The sequence below is a fragment of the Apis cerana genome, linkage group LG2 (genome assembly GCF_029169275.1).
Source record: "Apis cerana isolate GH-2021 linkage group LG2, AcerK_1.0, whole genome shotgun sequence".
NCBI lineage: Eukaryota > Metazoa > Arthropoda > Insecta > Hymenoptera > Apidae > Apis > Apis cerana.
The window spans coordinates 12209733-12235361 of record NC_083853.1 but is presented as its reverse complement, the minus strand read 5'-3'; the positions used below and the strand labels follow the sequence as shown (position 1 = coordinate 12235361).

The following is a 25629-nucleotide window of genomic DNA, read 5'->3' as shown; positions in this document are numbered from 1 at the left end:
TACGCGAACAGTTTCTAACACATTTTTCGCGTGTATCGGTGGAACCGATAGGGACGCGAATAACAAATCACAGAGGACGGAAGAGAAACAAACGAAACTCGCCACCGCTACTGGAAAACACGGCGCTTTTATTTCGATTCCATCCGACGACCCGTTTCGAGAACCGGTTCGAAAAAAAAAAGACCAACACCGCGAAACGCGTCGAGCGTCTCCTCGTATCGACTTGGAAAATCGGTAAAGTAGGTGTGGAGGAAAATTACGACGATTTTTAAGGTCAGTAGCGGACACAAATGGCACCCCGAGACGTTGGGGCGTCGCGGTCGTCGCAGTGACTGGCGAGACTCGCGGCTACCCCCACCAATTCTAACCCCTTCCAACTCTCTCCCTTCAATTCTCTTTCACCCTCTCGCATCCCCACGCTTCTCCCACCATGCTCCCCCAACCTCTATATATCTTCCTCTCTTTCTTTTTCTCGCGCTTCGAAATATCATCCCTCCGTCGTTTCGTCTCGCGTCTCTTTTCCTTCCAACCCTTTCTTCTCCTTCTTCTTCTTCTTTTTCTTCTTCTTCTTCTTCTTCCTCCTCCTCCTCCTTTTCCTCCTCTTCTTCTTCTTCTTGTTTTCCCTAACTTTGTCCGTTTTTTCCTTCCTCCTTTCTTCCCCCGATCCTCGTGCACGCGAGAGACCCGTCCTCCTCCTAGCTTCTCTTCCTTCCCTTCCCCCTTTTTCCCACGCTCCACCTCCTTCTCTTTCTCTTCCTTCGTCGAGCTCGCTCCCGCTTCCACCCTCTCCCTTAGCCGCTCTACAACCCCCCAGACGCTGGCCAAGCGAGTGGTCACGTGATCGTTAGCTCGGCCAATCATGCGCCGGGTGACGTCATTCGCAGGGGTTCTCACAGCGAGCAACGGGCAACGAGCCGTGAACGCGTATTTGCGGATCTCGGGAGACGCGATGGAAGGGATAGATGTGTTGGTGCGGTCTGTTCGATCTTGGGACGACGTGTGACGCAATGGCAGGACTGTCGATCCTTCCGATCCTCGGGGAAAGATTAAAGTAGCGGGGAACCACGTCCACGAACAAAACAGCCTTTCGCGCTTTCATGTTTTCCGCGATGCTCTCTCTCCTCTCTGCGTCCCCTCGACATCCGCCCGTTTAAACGCTATTATGTGCCCGCGGGAGTGATGTAATGATAGAAATATAAAGGAAGAAAGAAAAAGTACGGTACGCGGAGAATTAAGAACGCGATGGAAGATGATCCGTTTAGAGGTATTCTCGGAACGAGAGCGTTTGTATTGGAAACGTTCGATTCGACTCGTTAAAAGAGATCACGGGACGTGACACGGTGGTGGCGCCTCTATAAATTGCGACACGATGCAACGCATGCCAAGCACCATTTTTCCCTGCTCACCGGGAAATAGGTTAGCGCCGAAAACTTTCCTCTTTGTATTCCACGCTCGGGGAAAGGTTTTTCCAACGTGACGCCACGAGGTGTCGTCGTGGCCGTGTTCTAGTTGAAATGAAATTCCGCCGAGCATAAAAAGGGATTGAAAGGGAGAAGGAAACGAGGAAAGAAAGAAAGAAACGGGAAATGGACGAGGCGCGCGTGAAGCCGGTGGTAAATCAACCGTGTAGGTGTTTTCCTCCGAAAAATTTCCACGGGAAAATCGCCTTAACGCCGAGCGGCCAGCGCGATTCCGACCGTCATCCGGTGGATCGGTGCCGCTGCCAGATGTGGATTTATCGGCAGAACTTTTACGCGCGTCCAAAAAAAAAACTTGTCCGTAAATCTTACGAACGTCGTAAAAATTTTCCATTCCCTCCACCTCCTTTTATTTGCGTTCCTCCGCCGACTTTTCTCCCCGGCTAACCCTCGCCCTTCCCGGCTCGACATAACGCGAGTTAATCCGTGGCGTAAACAGTTGATGAATAAACGAGGTGCGCGGCCACGAACAATCGAGAGACGTCGGCCGCTTTTCGAATGAGCAAAATTGTTTGCTTATTCGCCGTGAAAATGTTCGATTGTATGAAATTCGGCTCGTTCGCTTCGATCGGTTTTCCCCCAATTTCGAAATCGATTGATAACGCGATCCACTTTGATCACGGAAGAAAGGAACGGGACGATCCTCTCTCTCTCTCTCTCTCGCCTTCCCACCGCTTCGAAAACGTCATCCGGACGATCGATGACTCCATTAACAGGGGATATTCTCGCGTGAATAGAGTCGATCGGGATTATTTTATAAGGGCAATGAACGCGATAGCATCGGGAAAAATCTGTATAATCTGACAATATATCGACGTCTGTTCGCATACGCTTTGATTTATGGGCGGAGATAGCAACGTTTTGGGAATATAAACGTTTCGGGGAATCTTCGATACGCGTAATACGCGTTTTGCGAGCGCTGTCGCTTGCCCGGCGTGGCGAACGGTGGCCGATCGTGGCCGAGCCGCCGGTTAAACTTGACGTTTATAAGCAGAACGTAATTATTGGTTATTAACCGAGCAGGATGCGCCGTGCACCTCGTAATTTTCGCATTAATGAAATTGATTCATCGAATCCATATAGCAAATTAAATTCGTGCCGCGTAATCAACGTTTGCGGGCAAACGGAGCGTGAGTTTCGCCGCGTGAAACGTAAATGTTAACGTTAACGGGGAACGCGCGAACGAAAAACACTTCGTTTCTTCTTCTTCTCCTTTTTCTTCTACTTTTTTTTTGTTTTTCTCGCGCCTTCGTTCTCTTTCTTCTTTTCCGTCTTCGAGGTTTCATTTGCAACTAGCATTCGGTCAATGGGTAGGGATAAAGAATCGGGACAATGGCATGGAGGTTGCGTCATTCCTTTCACTCTCTCTCTCTCTCTCTCTCTCTATCCGGATACGTCAAAAGCGAACAGCAAACTCGGGAAAAGACGCGTAATTAAAAGCGCGTTCCAGCACTTAATAATCGCGCGCCGCAATTTAATTTCAAATCCATTTTGCGCCGCCCTTTTCACCGCGCGTTTCCCATCGCTGCAAATGTATTGGTTTTTCCAGATCCGCTCGAATCTGCCCTCTATCGCAGAGAGAACGCGAAACGGGATAAGGATCGAGGAAAAAAGAAAAAGGAGAATAGAGACGCGCGCGCTTGTAACGAGATTAATCATTTTTTCTTCGAGAGAGAGGAGAAAAGCATCCCTTCCTTTTCGTTCATCGCGAGCGACCGTTGCTCGTTTACGGATTGGCCAGGATCCTCGAGCGGATCCTCTTTCGAACAGAATCGAGTCGAGTTTGCACGAAGTCACGTTTGTTCGACAACCGATATCCCTGCTGTTTCCACCGCGTTAAGAATCATCGATGCGCAATACAATCTTTTTACGCGCCACGATTTCTCTCTATTTTGTTTCTCTTTTTTTTTTTTTCCAAATTATATACGCTATATTTTTGGGGGGAGAAAGAGCGGGGCTCTTTTTTTTCTACATCGCTCTATCTCGGTGTCATTGCACGTGAATTCCGCGCGAATATCCGCGATTTTCCAGCTCGGCCGGGAACAGTTATAAATTTACGATCCCTTCGGAATGGCCACCCCTATCGTGATGAAAAACGTAATCGCGCTTCATCGATAATAAACTCCGCTTTCACAAAAGCGAAACCTTTCTTTTCGAAGGTTTAAATAAAAAAAAAGGGAAAAAGAGAAGAAAGAGAAACGCGAATTTATGTTTCTTCTTGCACGTTACACGCGTGGATAATTCGTTACGCAGATAAGAATCAATCGACAAATCAAATCGAAACTACTACTGATAAAAAAATAGAGCGAACAAATGATCTTTCGACAAGATCTAACAACACTTTCGCTGCGAAATACGAGTCGTGAATCTGTGCACCGTCGTTTGTACCGGACCGAAACATCTGCTCGATGGCCCACATCACAAATCATCCCTAGGAACGGTATCGCGTAGCCGTTGAATAGGCGGCTGTCTGTGGATGACAGGAACGCAAAAAAAAAAAAAAATCGACCCGTGTGTGGATGTCAGTGGAGCAATAACCGAGTCCACTTGGTCCACCGATCAAGAAACTGTATCAATCGTGGAACGAACACGCGGGACATATGTGTACAAACTGTTTGAAATTCGAGATGTTTGCCGATTCGAAGGGGACAGAGAGCAAATACGAGAGAAGTGACGCGATAAAAGTGACGAGTGAGGCGTAAACGTCAACCGCGTTAATTCACGCTATAAAAGGGAAGGCCGATATTTCGTCTCTCTCTCTCTCTCTTCTTTTTCCACGTTCGAAGAAATTGCCTCCATGGACTTATTCCGGAATTAAACGATCAAGCTGTCGGCTAAGAGATTCTAGGATTTTTCTCCGACCGAAGAGGAAGAAAAGAAAGAGAGAGAGAGAGAGAGAGAGAGAGAGAAATCACAGCGTGGCGGCCATCGTATTTTTACGACGCGCGCGACAACGGCTCGAGTCTTGCATCTACAGTCCTCTACGGATGTTTTTTATCGTCGTCCTTTTCATCGTTCGTTCAACGCCCCAACCGCATGTAGGTTACGCGGATTAATACTCTCGAGAGGGAGTGGATGGAACGTTCGTGACGAAAACGGAAGAGAAAGGACGGAAAGCGGGCGAGGAGGAGAAAGGAAACAAAAAAGGAAAAAAAATAGGTTCGAAAACTCGGAAAGAAAGGAAGGAAAAGAGCGCGGTCGATTCGATTGGATTTATTCCCCGCCGCAAGGACTCGGAGGAATGGTGTGGCGGAGAGAAATGGCGGAAGACAAAAGGGAGAGAGAAACGGGGAGCGAGGGAGAGAAGACTGGGAAGATGGAAAAGAGCGGTGAAAGGAAAGAAAAGGGGAGGGAAGGGAAGGAAGAAAGGAGGCAAAGGGAGAGGGGAAAAAGAGAAGGGTGCCTGGAGGGTTTGCATATTTTTTTTCCTTTTTTTTTTTTTTTCATCCATTTAACGATCACCCACCGGTCGTACTCTCTGCAGACAGGGGGCGAAGGGGGGCAAGGGGCAAGTGTGGATTACGAGGATGTGGCACTTTTTAGCGATGAAAAAAAGTATGTCGCATTAATTAAAAGCGACGCCGACAGTGAACGCAATTACGGGGGCTGCGCGACGCGGTGGGTTCATTTGGGGCCTCGCGTTTTCACCGAGCAACCTGTTTTTCGCTTATTTTTGTTCCCTTTTTCCGTTTCCTTACCCCCATCGCGCGGCCTCTTTCCTATTTCTCGGTTCGCGTGTCGCGACTTCGGAAAAATCGTGACACGCTTCTTTCGGGATTATTCCAGGCCGAGGGTGGTGCTAGTGCCGTAATTAACGCGCCGCCATTTAAACGCGGGACGTGGAATTTTTTCGCGCGAGTTGGAAAAAGGAAAAAAAGAAACCGAGAAAAATCGCGAGTCGTCGATACCTTCTTTCGCGATTAAATTAAACACAGAAACTTCGATTCGCCACCGTTCCACGTAACGCGAATTTTTCTCCTTGTTCGCTCGCGGAGATTCCGTTAAGAATCGAAGGAGACGAGGAAGGCGAAGGAGGAAGGGAGATGGTAGTTCACCCGTCTCCTAACTACGGGGGACGTGCCGCCATGCCCTCTGGCAATTTCCGTCCTCGAATTGAAATGTTATTACGTTAGCGACGCGTTCCGGTTACCCGTCCACCACCTCTTTCTCTCTTTCTTCTCTGTCTTATGTCCCCCGTTGTCCTGTCCCAAATGCGATTTCAACTTCGACGAAATGAAACGAAACCGAGGAGGAGGCGGCAAACAGGGGAATTCGAGGGACAACGAGACCAAGGTCTTCCATGGATTGGATTCGGCCCATTATTCGGTGGGGCAGAGAAGTGTCAAGGTTGAAACTGCTCGAATTGCTAATCCTTTCGTCGCGTCGAATCACCCCTATTTCGTGTTTCGCCATCGGCTCAAAAGAAAAATAAAAAAAAAGAAAGAACGAATTAAATCAGTTTCGACCGACTCGAGAGCGAAGAAGTCTTCGTTGTAGGGAAGGAACTATGTCCATTACGCGATCGCATATCCGACTGAAAGAGGTACTCCGGGACTCCATTTCGCGTTCTCGCAAAGCGACGGCCCGATACGGAGGAATGCGGCCTGGATATTTCCGTCTGCGTCGGTATTTCCGGCTTTCGTTCTGATAAAACGTTTGGGAAGGAAGGGGGGCGGAAGGAGGAAGATTTGTGCGGACGGAGAACAGGGAAACCAGAATGCAACCATCCTTCCCTCTCCCTAGGAAATCGCTGATCCGAATGTCTTCGACGTACACTTCCCGTACGTGTATATGCGCGCGTGTGTACACCGGTTTTAACGGCGTACCAACTCCTCGCAGGAAACTCCAAACTTGGTGCGGGGCGTACGGCGTTGCGTGGAAAACTCTCGAGTAGAATAAGACGCAAAGTGGTCGGGGCGAGGAGCGCTCGAGTGGCATCGAGAATTGAATTTGCGTTCGCCGACATATCGACGTTATCGGTGTGCGAGGGAATCGCTCGTTGACGAAAATCTTTCGATCGATGACGAAGCATTCTCCGTGGAATTAAATAGCGAAAAAAGATATCGTCCAGGGTGCTCCGTCTTGGTTGGATCTTTAAAGCGAGACGTTCGTTATCGCGCTCGTCATCGATGATCACATCTTGCACGTATTTTCTTTTTATTTTTCTCTTTCCTCCTACGAGAAGCTCTGCACAACATGGCTCGAATCGTTGTCTTCGTCTTCGGATAACGCGATCGTTTAAATTACGATACATTCGTTCCATTCCCTCTTCCATTTCGTTAATCGTCGCTGTTGCTTTGTTCCTCGCCTTTTGTCGCGGTAAATGCTCGCGCCCGTACGAAACCAATCCCGCCCGTAAGGACGTATTGTGTCACGCCCACCAGTCTTTTTTATCCGATGCGTCAAGAAAAAAAGTGCTAGAGAAGAAAGAGATAATAGCGAACGAGAACCGAGTCGGAGTGGCTCGAAAACAGGAATATTCCGCTGGTTTAATGCCGGCTGCGGTGTTCTTTCGCCGCGAAAAGGGGGTTTGAAGATAGTATTCGTTCCTCTCTTTATTTTCTCTCCTCGAGCTCTGGGAGGAGGGGGAGGACGAAGAAATGGGGCGGTACAAAGAAATCGTGAAATAAAGAAGAGAATCATTTTGAACGCCGAAACTCGCGCGAGAGAGGGTTGAAGCGGAGATAAAGACGGCGAGAACGACGGAGAATCTTCCTTTCGAAACGAACGGAAGAGAAAAATAAAAGACAGTGGACTGACGAGAGAATTGACTTTTATTAACAACTCATAAATTCATCCGACGAGTATCGCTTCTCGTGCCATCCCTCCCCCGAGAACTGGACAAAATTTTAACCAATTTACGTGATCTTTACTTCTTCCACGCTTTTCGAATCCCATTCGAACGAAAGGATAATTGTTGGATATCCTCGAATTTGTATCCGACCGTGCGTGACCGTGTTTCCTCGGGGATAAATTCCACGAGTGGGGCCGGACGTTAAAATCACCGGACGGTAAATCGAGAGGGTAAATAGCCATCCATCGTTTCCGCGAACGACAAATATTTAATTACAAGGAAGAATAGTTGATTCGCGTGGCGTAAATGACGAGCTCCGGAGAAGAAGATTGGAAAGGATCGAAGGAAAGAAAGGAAGAAAAAAGGATAAACGAGGAAATGGAGGCTTTCGATCTCCCATTCCTCTCTCATTATCCACGTCCATTATCCCGTTTTCGATTCTTCCTTCGTGCCTCATTTTCCCTCTCCTCTCGAGACTAACAGCTGGCACACCGGCCGAATTACATCCAACGTAATTTCTTCCGAAAGCATTAATTAGCTTATCCGGAGCTATCAATTTGCGATTCCCGCCGCAATTCAACTTGCACGCGAGCCTCGTATCTCGTTCCCCTTCTCGATCGATGCACGGAACAAAATTTCTTCGTTTTTTTTCAAAGAGGTATTCGCAAAGGTACTCCTCTCAACACCGGGACGTGGAAAGTTCAACGAAACGTTAATCGAGCGTATCGGGACGAGGGAGCAGCGATAGAAAAATTAGAACGAACGGAAGGAGAGCAAGATAAACGTGCAGGACTCGAGACGACAACGAAGTAGGGGCGTGGGGCGAAGTGAACGGCTCCTCGCTATTCGGTTCTACTCGCACTTTGAAAAATCTGGCTTCGAGGGAGCCGCGAGCTCGCCTCTTTCCTCGATCTCTCGTCGGCCTCGGCTTCATATTCACGTACACCGAGTTTTGAGGGAAACCTTATACGCCACTTCGATCCCCCGACAGGACTTTTGCGCCGCGTTTCCAAAGCCCCGCGGCAAAACTGGCACGGAACGAGTCTCTTCACCCTCTACATACCCGCCTATATACACATGTACGTATATGTATATATATATATATATATGTACATACCCATCCACGAGGTGCAATTTGCATGCTCGTCCTCGTTTTAAAGCCTACCGGTGATTTCCGGAGTCATAGTTTCTATACGAAAACTCGACCCGAATCCCGCCCTCTTACCCCCCTCCAACTCTTCCTCGCTCGCGATTACACACGTACACACGCATCTCCCATAGCCGTTCCTTCCATTGGGAATGGTTTTTCCCGGAATTAATAAAATATCGGCCGGGAATCGAATATTTAAACGCGTACCGCGCCACGCTCTATTTTTCACGAATAAACGGCCGCGTCATATCGTTCCTCCGAAACGAACGTCGCGATGAAAAGTTTTCGTTATGAAAAACGTACTCGTCTATCCGCGAACGCGTCAACGACGTACGGAGAAAAAGTAGGGAGGGAAGATGGAGTATTCGATAAATATGAAAATGGAATGCGTGACCGGTCGTTTCGCCGAAAGGATATTAAAATATCGATGTCAACAGCGGATGGAGAGCGGCGTCCTACTTTGGATATTATCGATGGAGCGGGAGGAAAAGGGCCGAGAATTAGCCGCGAAACGAGGAACGGCGGAAGCACGTGTACCGGAGAGCTCCGCAGGAAGCTGGGGTCTTTTTCCTTTGAATGCGCTTAATTGCGAGAACAGTTTCGTTTCCAGAAAGGAGAGAGGGAGGGAGGAAGAGCAGACGGTCCTGACGAGGAGCACGGAAATGATTAACGACAAAAGGCGTCTCGGTTGGATCCACCGCGATCGGGACAGAGACGGATGAACGAGAAGAAGAAATAAATCTGGAAGGCGAACGAAATGAAACCGGAGGGGAGGAGGAGCGCGCAATTACGGAGGGGGGTTTGCACATTTCGGCCAGGGATGGAAAACATTTTAATTATCGACCGACCGTTAATTGTGTCGTTGCGATATCTAATTTTACCGTGGGAATCGAGATAAGAAGACGAGGAGATCGATCGCGACACGTACGTACCTCTAATTTCGAGATACAGCCGCTTTGACGAAGTTTGTCGATAAACCTGAGTAGTTTACGAGCCGTCCCTTCCCTGCGGATTAAACGATCGGGATACGAGGGGATTTATCGTTCGTTTATTCGACAAACATCGCGTTCGTTACCCCACCGACCATGTTTCGCGTGCGTACCACGAACCTCGTAAAAATACGATATTCCAGGCCTTAAACGGGGTAACAAGATCTACGAGTATCAACGTTGCGCAGTTAAAAAATACGTAACACGTAACGCAGATTTAACAATTGTTAACGCTTCGTTCGAAAGATTAAAAAATTTTTCTCCGCTTACCGGAGAAAATATTTTTTATTCGCTACGATCTTTCCACGGAGATGTTCGAACGATAACGAGTTAATGGACTAAATATTTCTTTTAATTGGAGGGACACGTTCGCGACGACGAAATACGATAACGAAGCACGCGCCTTTTTGTCCGGATAGGGGGATCGAGCCGGGCAGAAAGAAATTAAGCAAAGATTGATTTATTCCGGTTTATCGAACGAAACCTGCCAAGCCAAGCGGAGATTATTCGCTTTATTCGGCAAATATCGAGGCCGTAATCTTGGATTCTGGTTGCAACAACGTGGGAAGAAGCGGAAACGGGAAGAAGCGAAGAAAGGACGGAGAGAAAAGGAATGGAGAAATATTAGGGGGGACGATGGGAGGGAGGGGGAGAGAATGGCGAAGAGAAAGGAAGGGAGGAGACGAGCACCGACGAGTCGGGAAAGGGGAGGGGTGTGGGTGGTAGTTGGTCTGACGCAGCAAACAGAAAATAATACCGCGGCCATTGTTCCCGTTTTGCTTTTCCGTCTCGCTTCATTCACCCCTCCCCCCGTTAACATCGGGGGTCTGTTCTAGGAACCCTTCCCCATTGTCGAGTTTCGCTAGCTCCCTTTTTACCTTTCTCATCATTTCCCTTCACCTTCTTTCTTTCTCCTCTCCCGCATTTTCCCGCGCGTCTGTCTCGCGCGCCACCATCCTCCTCCCCTTCTTCGTTTTCTCTCCCTTTTTTTCCTTTTTTCCACTCGCACCCTTTCTTTCTCGACGTAGCCATCGTCGTAGTCGTAGTCGTGGTCGCCCTCGAACGGCACACGTATTCCCATATTTTAGCCGGCTCTCGAGCGGAACGAGGAGAATCGCTATCCGCGACAGATTGGAGTATTTATTCGGCACTGGGAAAGGGAGCCGTAATGCCGCTTTGTGTCGCGACGCTTTTCTCGCCGAAATAAATCAATTTTTTCCCGTTTTCCACGATACGACGCGCATCCCGCGCATTCATCCTTGACGTTAACGCGTTTGAATTCGACATACCCTTTCGGATATATCCGATTATATCGAATAAAAATTTCGACTTCTCTCTCTTTCTCCTCATCGTAACCTCATGAAAAATAATTCAGCGTTTACACGGTTTTTATTTGGTATCGCGTGTAGGGAAGATCAATTTTATTAACTGCCTTATCACGCCAGATATCGCGTCCTTCTCATTTTTCTGCAACATCAGTCAACGCGTTTCGTTCCCACTTTGATCGGTCTCGCGTAATAAAACTTGTAATTCTATTTACATGTTCGCTTTCGATTCCCGCTTTCAAAGACTCTGGTTCCGACTCGTTTCTCAATTTTATCCCCCGCCGAGCACGCGACCTCGAATCGCGTGATTGTGTTAACCCCGTGCAGGATATATGTTTACAAATCGGTTGCTTTTACGCAGCCTCCTCCTCTCCTTTTTTCCTCCTCTCTTTTTTTATCTTTGTTACCATTTTCTCTCTCTCTCCTTCTTCCATTCTTCGTTCGTTTACGCGTTCAATCACACCCCCTCCTCTTCGCGAGGTGTAAACGCGAAAAAACAAAACCAGAACCAACGAACGGATAGAATCGAAACGTTGGTTCGATCGATAGGAGGAGAACAATCTGTCCTTGCACGGATCACATCAGCGAAATGGTGTATACCCTCGTGGTGCCTCGCCAAACGAATTAATTTGCCGAATAATTTTCAATATATCGTATCGGGAAGCATTCGATTCAATTTTGCTTCGTTTCTTTTCTTTTTCTTTTTTTTTTTCTCTCTCTACTTTCTTCGTTCCCGCTTCGTTCCGTTTCGCGTTTATTATTTCAGCCGACTTCTCGAGATAATCAAGAAATATATATCTTTGCCGCGTCATCCAGGTCTCGTCGTATTTTTATCAGCCGTTATGACCTCTCGTGACCAAGGCCATGCTCCGTGCTCGCAGACTGTCGCAGTTCGACCGATAAGAGTTAACAAACCTGGGAGTTCGATTCAATCTCCATTAATAAGAAACCCTTTTTCATTTTTTCTGGAATCGCAAGATCCGATCCGAAAATTTAATTGAAAAACCCAACGTGTACGATTATTATTTCCCTTTAACGAGATTCGTGTTATCACGGAGCAGAATTTATGTCATCCATAAAATAATATTTCTCAAAGATGAATGGCCAGAGAATAGCCAAGATATACTCCACCAAACGGTTATCCTTTTCGTCGATTTTTCCCGTATAATTAAAATATATTTCGAATACACTCGGAACCGCTTCGCACAGAATGTGCTTTTCAAAAAGGATCCGCTCTTTATTCTCGCCTTTGCTTCTCTTCCGATTTCAATTATTATTCTACGACTCTGGGTATAATTAATCACGTTACGGTCCATTCTTTTTCGCGTATATTTTCCATAAAGGATCGATCTTCTCGATTATATCGCGATCCGCGGAAAAATTCCTTTTTAACTCCACTCACGTTCAAATTTATTTCGAGAAAGGAAATATTCGCATGAGAAATCTTCGAATAGGAATTATTTCTTTCATTCAGAATCCTATCTCTTTTTTTTATCGTTCCCTACGAAGCTTAAGAAGCGGGAAACGACGAGCGTTAAAAGCTTGGTAGCCGGCGATTCGATTCAATTTTGCCAAGTTTGGGTCGCGCGGCGTGTGGCGATGACGAAACGAGACGTTGTCATCAAACTCGCATCCACTTTGCAGCCGATGGAGGACAAGTGGTTTCGGGGGAAAATCCACTTTCGTGCCTGGAGCCCGGTTCATATCCTCGATAATGCATTATTCCGTCGAATAAGACGGATGGGGAATAGTATTCCAAATTAGGAACATGGGGCACAAAGGAGACTTTGGTCGCCACCACGTAATGGGCCCACGAGTTTGTTACGTGAATTATGTCAAGTCTGTAACTGTGGCAAACGAGCAAGATCGAAATTTCCTTGGACGATCTCCTAAAATTATCGAAGAGAGTTGAAACGATTCTCGATCGATAAGCTGATCCAATAAACGGTACTCCAAGTGGAGCGAAAATTTCGCGACAGCAATGGATACTCGAACGGTCTCGTTTTTCCCTCCTCTTGAACAAATTGTCGTAATCGTTTGCCGTGAAACTCGATAAAAGCGCGTTAACCTCGATGAATTAAAAAGTAAGAAGCGAAATACCGGATCGGATAATTTCACAGAGATCAACCATCGAGAGAGTGACGGGACGATTTGTTACAAGATCCCCGTGAAAGTTGGGGAAGAAGGCGGGAGAAAAATCGAAACGCGAAAAGGATGGTTTCAGCCGTGAGCTAGGACCGATGAGGAGGATGGAGCCAAAGCTTAAAACACCGCGCAGAGTCCGGCTAAAGGCGTCGCGGGCACGTACACCGGCGTAAATCTCGAGGCGGAGGATCGACAAAAATTTTGTTTACAGTTGGAAAACTTGTTGCTCTCTCGAAAATCCAGATTTATATATCCCATCACGAATCGGCGCGCCCTTTCGGGGAGGAAGGAAAAGTTTGCTCGCAAGGATTCCTCTCGAAGAAGAATCGAGGGAATTAAAAGTGGCGCCGCCGACGACAGACGGACGTAATGAACGGAGGGAGGAAGAGGTTGGCAAGAATCACGATCTGTCTGGCCAGAAGAAGGAAGTCTCCCGTTAATTCGGGGCATCCTTAAATTCTCGTCAAGAGGACGGGAAGAGAACGCAGCGGGAAGAAAACTGTACTCGCCTAACGACCCGTTAGGGTCTAAATCTTGATAAACAGCTGCAAAGATTGTTAACGTTCCTCCATTATTTAGAGGAGAGGTCGAGTTTCTCGCGGGCCAGCAACGTTGAAGGAAAGGAGAGCGAGAGAGAGAGAGAGGATTGGAAGAAGAAGAATAAGAAAAAGAAGGAGAGAGGGAAGGCAAGAAAGAAAAGAAATAGGTTGGATGCCGGCCAGGCTCGGAGGTTTTCTGCTCTGAATGCCGTCGATCGCCAAAAAGCTGGATCGTTCATGGTGCCGTGCCGCGAACGTTTTGTCGCGGGGATGATTGAAATGCATCGTCCCGGCTCGAATACGTAGCGGTTTTAAAATAAACCTCTCCTATATATATATATATATATATATCTCTCCCTACATTTTCTCGATTTCAAATAGGCGAGCAGTGTCATCTCGCGAAAACGTTCTTCTTTCGAGATTTAATACGCGAGCTTCGAAATTGGTCGAACGTGATACACAACATCATTCGGGGGCGCATTCGTCTGCCACGAATCGTGCCAAGAGATCGGATGAAAAACGAGCGGTATTACAGCGGCGTTCCAAACACGACGGACACGCTTATCCGTGGTCGTAATCGCGATCCCTACCGCACCGTTCACTCGTGCCAACGCACGCCTACTTTCGCGATGTCGTCACGACGGCTTATTGCCCGTTAACGCGAGAAATTACGCTGACTTGGAGGAATGTTCACACTTTCGAAATAAAGGGATCAGGATGATCGCGATATAACTTGTGCGTCGTATTTCGTGCAACCAAATACATATATATATATAGTCGATGGAAGCAAGGTTGGGACGATTGTTGGACAGAAACGGAATTCGATATGATATTCGCATCGAGGCTTCGAGAGGGGATGTTGGTTGAAAGCGCGGAGAAGACAAAGAAATCCGATGTTCCGTGAAAAAAGAATCGATTGGATCGCGATAATGGCGAGTTGGAAGTAGTCCGCGTTTCGATATTCAAGCCGGCTTTATTAAAATGCATGCATTTACGAGGAACGGTATCTCCTTGACCTCGAAACTGTTAATTATACGACTCGTCCTATACCGAATCGATTCGTTTCGACTGCGATCAGGCTCGTTAAAAAGATATTTTTACGGGGAACGTAACGTTCTCGTTACGGAACGCGTCGCCCGTTCGGAGGAGAAGAAGGATGATTACTCACCGAGAAATACGTTCTCGTCGATGTCGTCGGCGTGCAGGTCGAGGTCAAGGTCGAGCGCCCCGTTGGTGGGAGCCTGGTGGCTCCTGTTTGCGAGATCCATCGGCTCGTTTCGACGATCCTGGTGGCCCGTGGCCAGAAGTTCGGCCAACAGGGTCAGATAAGACGAGTTGAGAGAGGTTGGGCTGCTAGCGCGTAAACAGCCGGGCAACCAGAATCCTAAGAGACCGTAGGGAATCACCGGTACCGCTCCACCACTCACGAAGCCACCGTTCAGGAGTTCGCCGCACAACATAGGTGCAGCGATGACCTCAGCTCCTCCCTCGTGACCTTGGCAACGCCTCGATGCCCACTACCTGCGTCAACAGATTCAACGGAGATCACGGATTAAACAAAGTCGCGGGATTACGCGGTTTAACCCGGATCGAGTTAAAAAGAGGAAGGACAGGAGGAGGTAATCGTTTTAAATCGCCACCTTTTCCAACTTTCCTTTCCTTTTAAAACGATATCTCGGACGATTCCAGTTCTCTTCGAATCGAAGAGAGGAGAAGAGAAGAATCGAATCGAGCACGGATATACGCGTCGCGTTCAAAGAAGAGAAGCACGGGAAACCGCGTGTTGAGTCGGCGTTGGCGTAACTTTTAAGGTCGTTACTCTTTCGGGAGGAACCGACCACGAAAACCGAATAACGCGCCGTGACGAAAGGCGGTGCGCGCCGCTGAGAACAAAACTCGAACACCATCCGAATAACAAAAGAGTTGGCGCAACAACGCTGGACACAGCCTCCACGCCTCCACGGCCAACCGACAACAATACGATCCCGCACAATTATCGCGAAATGCGCGCAAATTAATGCCACGCGCACATACGCCCGTATATCTGGTTCTCGCGTCGCGACGCATACACGCACGCACACACGCCGACGAGACATGAACCGTAGCACGCATAATATTCGGAGTTTGCTTCGCTCGTTTCACTCGTGGAAAAGAAAGGAAAGACCGAGCGCATCGATTCGACCCGACGACACGGTTTCGCGTCGAAATTATATCCGCACGAGGAAAACGCGACTGTGACGCGATGGCAAAATTTTCACGCGGCGGAACATGGGCGAAAATGAAGACTCACCATCCCACCGCACAACGATCTTCTCGTTCGAATGTTGGAAAATTCGAGAAGGAGGAAGCGCGAAAATGGACGGGTACTCGGGCGAGAGCGAGTGGATCGAGAGCCGAGAGCCGGCGTAAATGGACTGTGACGAGGAGAAAACCAGAAGCGATCCAATAGGCAACGAAGGCATTCCCGTGGAGCCAGCCGCTCGTGCTGTCTGAGTGATGACGTCACTGGTGAATCGCGTGGGCGTGGATACGCTGGATGATCTCACGTTCGCCGCATCAACAATTTCCTCCAACCTACGTCGCGCCGCCGCCGTACGTTCAATCGACTCGGGCACCGTCGTCTCTCTCGTGCGTTATCGCGGCCGTAAATCATCGCGCTCGAACGTGGCGAAACCGCGCTCGAAGAGGTGAACACTGAAACTGAAATGGGATAGGAGCGCGCGGCGTAAACAAAGTCGACCGTTGAAATATTGGGAGGGGAGAAATACAAAGGAGAGGCGATAATATCTAATACGGGCAACTCATTGTTGACTCGACGAAACGCGTGAATATCGGCGCGAAACGTGGTGTCGTCACGGCCCCGCGCTTCCATCTCTTTCTCGAGCTTCTCGTATGCGGAGGAAAATGATCTGCCGTTAATTCGATCGTCTATGTATCGGGCTATCTGCGACATACATATTTCATGGGAATTCGGATTACACCGCGAGAAATCATGGTAGAATTCGAGTTCCAGAAATTCCTGATCGGAATTTCGAGCGTGTGCAGCGTGCATTGGCGTAACACAGCGCGCGGCTGTATATATATATATATATATATATATAATATATACCCAAGATCGATTACCAATTTTCAACGTGTCTATTTTCGGAAATAACACCGGGGGGATGTTCACTGAATATCCTATCGGTTCCTCTCGTTTCGCGCCTTGTAAATTCAATGTTATCCGGACGAGCCGGTCGAAACGGTTGAAACGAAGGGATTCTATCTGCATCATCGTTGCTTTGAAAATTATAAGAGCGAGGGGCAAACTAGTAACGCGATTTGTGGAATGCGTGACTGAAATAGAATAGGCGTTGCAACCTGGAATATACATTCATCGGTTCACTTTTCGTTAACGTTGCATCAGCTTGCATCAACGTTGCTGACGGAAAGAAAAGAGAAAGAGAGAGAATGGAAAAGAATCCGTATTGGATTTTATAGAAGGAAGAACGATCTTTTGAACGTATGCACTATTATTTTATACGAAAACGGAATATTTGTTCGAAGATAATCTTGAACAATGACGTATTTGGCGAATTTATTCTGAAAATCATTCGAGAGAGAAACGACGTTCCGTTCGATGGGGAGTGACGCATCGTATGGATAAATTTCAATAATTCGTTTAATGATATCGTTATTAAAGATTAATGAACCGTGTAGCTTATATCCTCCATTTAAAATTGAAACGATATTCCAATTTGTCCAATGCGCATATAATGCAGATATACGATATCTATACTGAATTTAATAGATGTTCCAGAAAGGATATTTCCCTCTTTCTTTCTTTTTTTTCCCCCCCTCCACATTTTTAATTTGCAAAATCCGTTCGTTAATATTCGAAGGGCGAACGTATCCATTCGTATTCACAACTTTCCATTATCCACGTTAAATTTCGTTTCAATTCCAATCGCGTAACAAGTTTCGAATTGATCAGGGCTAATAGCGCGATAGGTGCAAATATTAACAATGCATTTTCTCTGTCAGCATTGCTCGATGTTTGCCTTCGTGTTTCACCGAGCATCATAACGATCAACAAATGTTCCTCCTGTGGTTTTTTTAAAAAAAAAAAAACAATAATTCAACGAATAGCAAAGCGATTCCGCTTCTTTCCTTCTTTTTTTTCTCCTCGTCGAATGATAAAATACGCCGTTACATTACGATGCGTGAGAAAGATGCGATGATAAAACGATCGAGACGCGCAAAATTGATAAACGACGTGGATACGAAGTCGAATCGATACCAGCATTAAAACTTACGCGGTCGAAGCGTTCGCTTCGCGGAACTTGATCGTTCGACTTCCTTTTTCTCTGATTGCACGTGATTCGAGCAACGTTCCATGATCGTCGAATTACACCGTTACCGGTATAAATGAATCATGGCCGGCTACGAATATCGCGATACCGATACTGAGAGAGAGAGAGAGAGAGAGAGAAGTCGGGAGATAACAACAATCGGGAAAGCAGGAGGGGGTTGAAGGAAGCCATCGACCAGGAGCGGCAGACGAACGGGCGCCATCACCACCCCTACCCTCGCCACCACTCCACCCTTTATTCAGCAGCTTATCCAAAACTAGAACAACCCCTTGCTCGGCTTTAAACCACGAAACGTATGAGCACCGGGCACGAGATATTCGTTCCACCTTCGTGGCCATTCATAAAACAACCTTAAACGCAGCTTTTAGCCGCTAAATACGCGGTGATTTATCGCAGTATCTTCACCGTGGCTCGTTTCACGGATCGTTAAACCTCGAGAGGTAAGGGGGGACGACGATCGGTCAACGTGGCATTTTTCCTACTTTTGACACCGCCTCGGCTAATTTCCCCCCCCACGATTTATTCGTATCATTCTTGTTTGAATCGTCGAACCGGGAATCGCACGCCTTACGCGGGGAAACGAGGATATCGCGCCGGACCAATTTCTTGCATCCTCCAAATCGCCGGTCCGGAAAAGGGATAGCGAATTTTCAAACTCGATGACGTTGTTTCCAGCTTACGAATTTCTCTTCCCCCTCCCTCCTCCCATCGCTTCGATTCCCAAGGGCCATTGAACTCTTGCCGCATTCGCAAAGTACCAGTCCAAGTTCTCGCGCGCGGGGTCGATAGTCATATAAACGAGTTCCAAGTTTTCCCGATACAGGACTCGTGAAGGTGAGTTGTCACTCGTGAGCGCCACGTATGCACACGTGTATACACCAATTCCGCTCCATCGTTTTCTCCCCTCCCTTCTCTGTCTGGGTAAACATCGTCGACGCGTCGTTACCGGCTTCCAATCTCGCCTGTGCCCGCGAAAATCCAGCGGGACTCGATATCACCTGGCGGAAAATCGTGACGTCGTCGAACCGTCGAACTTATACATATATGTGTATATATATACGTGCTGGCAAACTCGGCCTCGATATCGCGATGACGCTCGTTCCATGCAACCCTCTACACCCCGAGTCTACTACACCCCGAGGCTCTAGGATAGGGACTCCGTACGTTTTATAACGTGGCTTACGAGGCTTGCACACGTGTGTATACGGAAATATCAATCAGAGCGGAACCAGGAATATCAAACGTATACGATGATAAAATATTTATACGCGTAAGTACGCGCGCGTGTGACCGTAAAAAAAGCGACGCGTCGTTTTCGAACCCGTTGGTTTGCTATACTTTGCAAACGCGTGGAATAGAGCTGGGGAAGGGGATGAGGAAGGGAGTGAGAAGGGGGTATAGAAATTCCAGCGATGAGAAAGTTGAACGAATTTTTTTATCTCGCTGCACATCGAGTTTAAGAGGGGAGGAGAGTCGTATTAGTAGTCGTCGACGAGAGACGAACGTCATTTGCTTTCTCTCCCCCTTCTCCTTCGTCCTTCCTCCGAACTCGAAGAAGAAACGAAATCTTCCAAATCGAAGACGAACTCCTCCCTCCTCATTCCCCGACAGAAGAATCTCGTCATTAAGATTTTTGATTTGAATGCAAATAGGCTGCTAGTTTCTCCGATGTGCTTTCATCCCTTGGGGATATTTTTCGCGTCCCCCGTAAATGTAAATCGACTTTATTTATTCCCTGCAAGCGAGGATGAAGAAAAACTTGAAAACGACGCGAATCCTCCCCAACTTTTGTAATCAGTTTCGCGTAAAAACGATAATAAAACCCATCCACCTGCTCGCCCCCCTTTCCCTTTTGTTCCTCCAATTTTTTCCCATTACCGTTACCAATCTCGTGGAGGGACGACAACGACATGTGGAGCCACCTTCAATCCCATCGCCTTTCTACTCGAAGCTTTCTACTCGAATTAAGATTTCAGGTTCGGGAGAAGCTTTCGGGTCAAGGGACACACCGGGCCGAAATGGATTTCGCCCGTGTGCAACAGAGCCAGGTAAGGCGAGACGTAATTTACTGGATTCTGCTTGTTACACCGGTCGTACGACGTCCTGTCGCCGTGCCGTACCTCGTAAAGACGACAAACTCGACGTAATTTTATCCCGTCTGGTCGCGCCTATATATATATACACACACACGCCTTTCGTTCCTTCGGCCAAATGAGATTTTTCCCTCGTGACAGGTAGGTTACATACGTAGATGTTCGCCTCGCGACACGCGTTAACTACGCCGCCGATGAAAATAAAACGGTTTATGCGATCTAACTCGCGCCCATATTTCCCACCGCGCTTTTCCCTTTACTTTCTTCCTTTGCTTCCTTCGCCACGGAAAACTTATCCGATATAACGTCCTTGTGAGGCGAGAAACGAGAGAGGGAGGGTGTTCTTGTTAACGACAGAAAGGAAAGGAAGTTAGCGAAATGTAAGAATGTTTGGAATAATCGAGAAATGTTGTTACGGTTATTCTATTTTGCTTCGAGGCACAACGAGGAAAACAATATCCGAGGAATTAATAGGAATACGGCGGAGGGACGAACGCGAGCAATCGTGTGTCGCATTTTCGATCGACGAGCAACAACAACGGCCCGTTACACGGAACTGGGTTTCGATACCTGCGCGATATCCAGCCAATAGGATTTACCAATGAGTCGAGGTTATTCTCACGGAAGGAGAATTTACGGGAGGATAAACATCTATACGTAGTTTTTTCCAACGAGAAACGAGTTGAGCTGGTTTATATTTTCGGATGGAGACTTTTTTTACCGGTCGCTGTTGCGATAAGATTCGATATGGAAGGTAGGACGATAACGATCGTTGGTCCCCGTTCGATAAACGCATCGCGTAAACGGTTTCATTCGTTCGAGAATCGTTGGAAGAGCTTTTTAATTGAGGGGGCGTTCGTACACAATTACGTTCGTTAAATTCGCCGTGCCTTCTGGACGAACAAACTGCTCGCTATTTTAATTAAAAGTTTCTGTTTAGTTCCGTTCTGCAGGCAGAAATTATGCAGCGCATTTAGAGCGCGAATTCAAACTAAAGCGATGAGGTAAACCAGCAGGTAAACCCGGCCAGTGGACAGGGCAGCGGGTTGATTGATCGCGTGTCAGGTTCCAGCCAACCTGGCGCCAGCACAGAGTCTCTCAACCTGGCGCCACCAGGGTAATACGCGCCTCTTGTCCTCGCTTTCTTATCTCACACGGCCATCAAAATTACGACTCTTCGTAATTTCTTCGAACGGTGCACGAATAGATCCGGAGTAATTATTGGGAGGGGAACGAAACGCGGCTTGGAATCTTCATTGCTGTTATTGCATGTTCGCATTAATGGAACAGCGCTCGTTTTCCTTCCTTTTTCTTCTTTCCTCTCCTCCCTCTTTGTTCGATTCGAACGCGGTGAGCAAGAAGAAAAAGGGAAAAAAAGGAAAACAATTCGATATGGAAACAATCGAATTTTCAACGGTTGAAAACAGCGGCACCACTGTGAATCACGGGTCCAACCCATCGTTCCTAATCCACCTTTTTCCCGTCAATCACTTATTCGCTCGATCTTTTCCCCTTTCCAGCGGGGCTTCCATCGGGGTGAACCTTTTATTTGATCGACGAGCGACGTTATCACGGCTAATATCGGAAAGAGAGGCGACGCCGCTACTTCCGAGCGATCCGACTCGCTCCATCAAACATTCATGCCGTTGGCCGCGAGCTCGTGTTCCCACTCCGTGAAAATATCGCCCGATAAAATGCACTGACCTCCCCCTCCCCACCTCCTGCAACCTTCGACCCTCCTCCGCCCCTTTGTGCCGCGATAGGACGTCGCGCCTGCCAACGATAATATTTTCAAACTTAGCTTCCGCCCCTTTTCCAAAACCGTTTCGAATTCCTATATACGAGCTTCGATGATCCCTTTTCTCCCTCCCTTCACGGAAACTCATTTTCTCTCCTTTCTTCCGTTCGTTATCAATTCTTAGTTGCTCTTTGAGCACCTCTGGAATTAACCGATCGATTTTCGAGTAGCGGAGAACTTGTTGCGAGCCACTCGAGAGATGACCTCGGTGTAATTTTAAAAATCGTGGACCGTCGGAGGGAGAAGGACGGGCGTGGAAGAAGGGGGAGGAGAGAGGATGGACGGGAAGAGAGAGACTCGTGAATGCGAAGAGAGGAGAGGAGTGAACTCTAGACCACTTCGTCACACTCGAGGGAAGACAGAGAGGGCACGGCAGCTTGTTCTAGTTTACGGTTCTGAGAACGTACGTAGAGGGAAAAGTCAGGAACCGTGAGTCTCGCGTGGCCAAGAGGCCAACCCCGAAATTCTCACGGAATTGTCTATCGGATCTTGCAGCGGCCGAAATAAATTTCGAAGGCCGTTCGCCAAACCGTGCCTTTATTTAGGATAATGATAGCCATTGGACGGGATATAGGAAAATTAAAGCTGTCAAATCGCCAAGAGCGTCTTTCCCGAGATATATCGATTCTGGCAAGTGGAGTGTTTCCTTGATCCGATCTTCGATCGATTTTAATTGGAATATGCAACGATCTGTACGAGGGATGAAATTTCATCAAATCGTTCTTGAAATTTAGGAGAGGAGGATGCCGAGTACAAACATGCAAACATTTGTCCGAGGAATGCAAATGTATCCGATGCGAATAATGCGGAGTAATAATCCTCAATTTGATTTAGATGTTTCAATAGTTCTTCCAACGAGTATCTCTCGTATCAAAGGATACGATATTCTTTTGCGAATGTTAACGAAATTAAAAAAAAATTTTAAGAATATACAAAATAATATAAATAGTTATGTTTATACACATATAGTAAGAGTAACGATTTATTTTCTATGTAATAAGATTACGCAACGATATTCGGTGACATTTAACATTAAACATGACAAAGAAATCGATTGATTATACCATGTTATCGTAATAATATAAAAAAAAGAAGAAATCTTATCAATTACTAGAAGAAATGAGATTATTTTATAAAAAAATGCAATTTTTTATCTCGTTTCCTGATATTTCGCTCGTAATGTTATTTCCATACACAAATATTCCTGTTATAAATGATATTAAATTAAATACAAGCGTATCTAGCCTTTATTTTCTGTCACGAACGTTTCAACCACCGCCGCTCATTGAAAACCATCCGTCTGCTCTATTACATTTTGTGGAGAGCGTGACACAAATCGTCGACCATGAATAATTCCATTATTAATCTTAAAATCGCATAATTGCGATCGAAACAATTTTCGAATAACGATTTACCGGTCAAACGATACTTCATTTTACAGAAAAACAATATTTTCTTTCTCCCCCTCCAAATTAATAACCTCTCCACATCCCCTTTTGACGAATTCACGTTGCCGAAACATTGCATTCCGCCTCGGTTGATTTATCGCCTTAAGAATCCGTGACAAGGTTTCCCCAGTTCGGGAAGCCATTACTCACCGAGGGATCGGTGCATCTGCGGTGAACATGGTGTAATTCCTCAGGAACGAGGCAGATCCTCGAAGCGTCAGGTGGTTCCCAAACCACGCCTGATCGATAGAAACGCGGTTTAATGACAAAGGGCACCATCGACTCGGGGATGGGGGGAGGCGCCCGATATCCGTCTTACACGAGGACAATCGTGGTCGATGGTAATTGATAATCGTTTGTCATCAAGTCGTCGAATTCAACCCTTGTCGACCGAGGAGGCTACGTACCCGAATAAGCCGCGCCTCTCCATTCTTTTCGCGCGTGTGAAATATTCGCAACGTGTCGGCAAAGTTCGCCCAAGTTTTCCATGAAACTAAATTCGAAAGTTACGACTGGTTTCTTATATTTCTCTCTACTATATATGTATGTACATACACACACAAGTTCGAAAGTCAAGGCGAAACAAAAAAACTGCACGATGTAATTGCGAACAAATTTGAACAAGTTTCTCGAACCGAAAGAAATTTTCGGCGAGACGATTAAAAATGGAAGCAACGGAACATTTAAAATCATTCACGTAAAATTGATGGAACGATAAATATGCACGAGAGACTCGAATGAGAGCTGGAAAGAAGAAGGGATGATCTTGAACGAGAGGTAATTCCGTCTCAATAGGGAAGAGGGCAAAAATGTTCTCCTTCCATCCTCCCAAGCAAGTAGTTACCGCTAAAGTGGCGTGCTTCAGATATTCCTCGCACGTTTTTAAAGTGTCCCGGTGTCAAAGAGTTCGCAGAAACTGTTCCGGGGAAGGGGAAGCAGCACGGGTCGTCCACTCCCCAGAGAGGATTTTCCTGAATTCGTTTCAACTGGATTTCCTATCCTCGAGTAAGACCGCGCTTCGACACGATCGCTCCCGTACATGTACGTGTGTATAAAGAGATGACAAGAGTGTCACGCATTCACGGCACAAACGAAATGTAACTTCGTGGAACAATATTTTCGTTCCTATCTCGCGTGATCCGATGCCCGCGCTCTGTTTGCCCGAATATACCACAACAGAAAACACACACACACACGCGTGGATACGTATTACAGGCGGAATCGGGTTTCATTTGGCCAGATTCGCTTCGAACTCGAAACTCGTTCTCTTGCAAATCCTCCTCCCGGATGTTTCTAAGGTTTCGGAACGAAAGACCGACACGGCAGTTTTTGTCATTCGCCATGAAACGAGTATCTCTCTCTCTCTCTCTCTTTATTTCGTATCGCGTTCAACGCGAACAAATTTCCGGATTGCTTTTTCCGTTGAAACACGTTTCGGATCTAATGTGACGCGATTTGCGATTCGAGACGTGGAAGGAGAAAGAGGTCAGAATCAGGCCGAGATGGAATGGAAGAAAACCGGTGGCGAGTCGAAAGAAGGGGAGACGGGAAAAGAGAGGGGTAGGAGGAGGTAGGAGGTACAAGAATAAAGCAGAGATGGTGATCGATTGCGTCGGTACATGCACAATAACAGGGGGATGGAGTCATGTACCTATCCGGGCTAAACAGCCCATTTGCCTCGCACAATGGAAGCGACGTTGCTGTGGGCTCGACTTAATTACCAGAGGCTGCCTTTGGCAGAGAGCGGAGAGGTAAAGAGAGGCGAGAGGACACCTTATCGGAAGCGGTCTACATCTAAGCTCCATTTACCAGGCTTCCACGGAAGCGCAAAATTCGCCGAGAAATCGTTCGTGGCTTTTAATCGTTCCATTAATTTATTATTATCGCGATATTTGATTTTTCACCAAGAAATTTTACGGAGAAACACGGTTCAAAATTGTTCCGATAATCGTGAATTTAAGAGTTTCGTCGAAACGAACGAGCCACGTTTTCCTTTTTTCAATGTATCTCGTGTCGATTGATCCGCGATGGTTGCCGGTAAATTGCTCGCAAAGTTCGAGCATCCTCGTTGATGTACTTTCGTTACTTATCTCTCGCATAACGCGCGTGCTGCATCACGAAACGGAACAGGCTAAGAGTTTCCCGGAAAACAAAACAGTTTTCCGATAGTTTGGCTAGTGTGAAAACGAACAGAGTTCGTAGAGCCTAGCCATTAGTCTAAAGATACGCTGGCTCTTTCTCGCTCTCTCTCTCTCTCTCTCTCTGGGTGTATCATTGCGAAAGGAGGATAAATTACGAATCTCTACAGTACTTACCAAAGTTTTCATAAAGTTTACCGCTTCGAGAAGGCCGCTGCATTAAACAGAGTGTAGCTGTAACAGGAAATAGCGCGATATACAATTTAAATAAAATGGAACGTGAACGAGGGAGAGAAATGATTAAATAATCGCTATCATTGCTATCATTTCAAAGCTCGGGTCGTTTTTTCAAGGTCAAGTCGTTTTATCTTCGATATTTA

General features: G+C 47.0%; 1 protein-coding gene across 11 annotated transcripts in view; it reads right to left on the bottom strand.

Annotated features, from left to right (window-relative positions):
* Positions 1-25629, bottom strand: part of LOC108002709 (protein Fe65 homolog) — a 113118-nt gene that overhangs the window by 74181 nt on the left and 13308 nt on the right. For 7 of the 11 annotated variants that reach the window (XM_028669170.2, XM_062071248.1, XM_017064529.3 and 4 more), the window contains exons 2-3: positions 25427-25483; positions 14589-14941 (exon numbers count right to left, since the gene is read on the bottom strand). In XM_028669170.2, coding sequence (XP_028524971.2) covers positions 14589-14880 — 292 coding nt within the window. In that variant the 5' untranslated portion in view covers positions 14881-14941; positions 25427-25483. Of the gene's footprint in view, positions 1-14588; positions 14942-15060; positions 15646-15710; positions 16118-25426; positions 25484-25629 lie in introns of those variants that run through there. The other 4 variants (XM_062071251.1, XM_028669171.2, XM_028669172.2 and 1 more) reach the window with 4 other exon arrangements.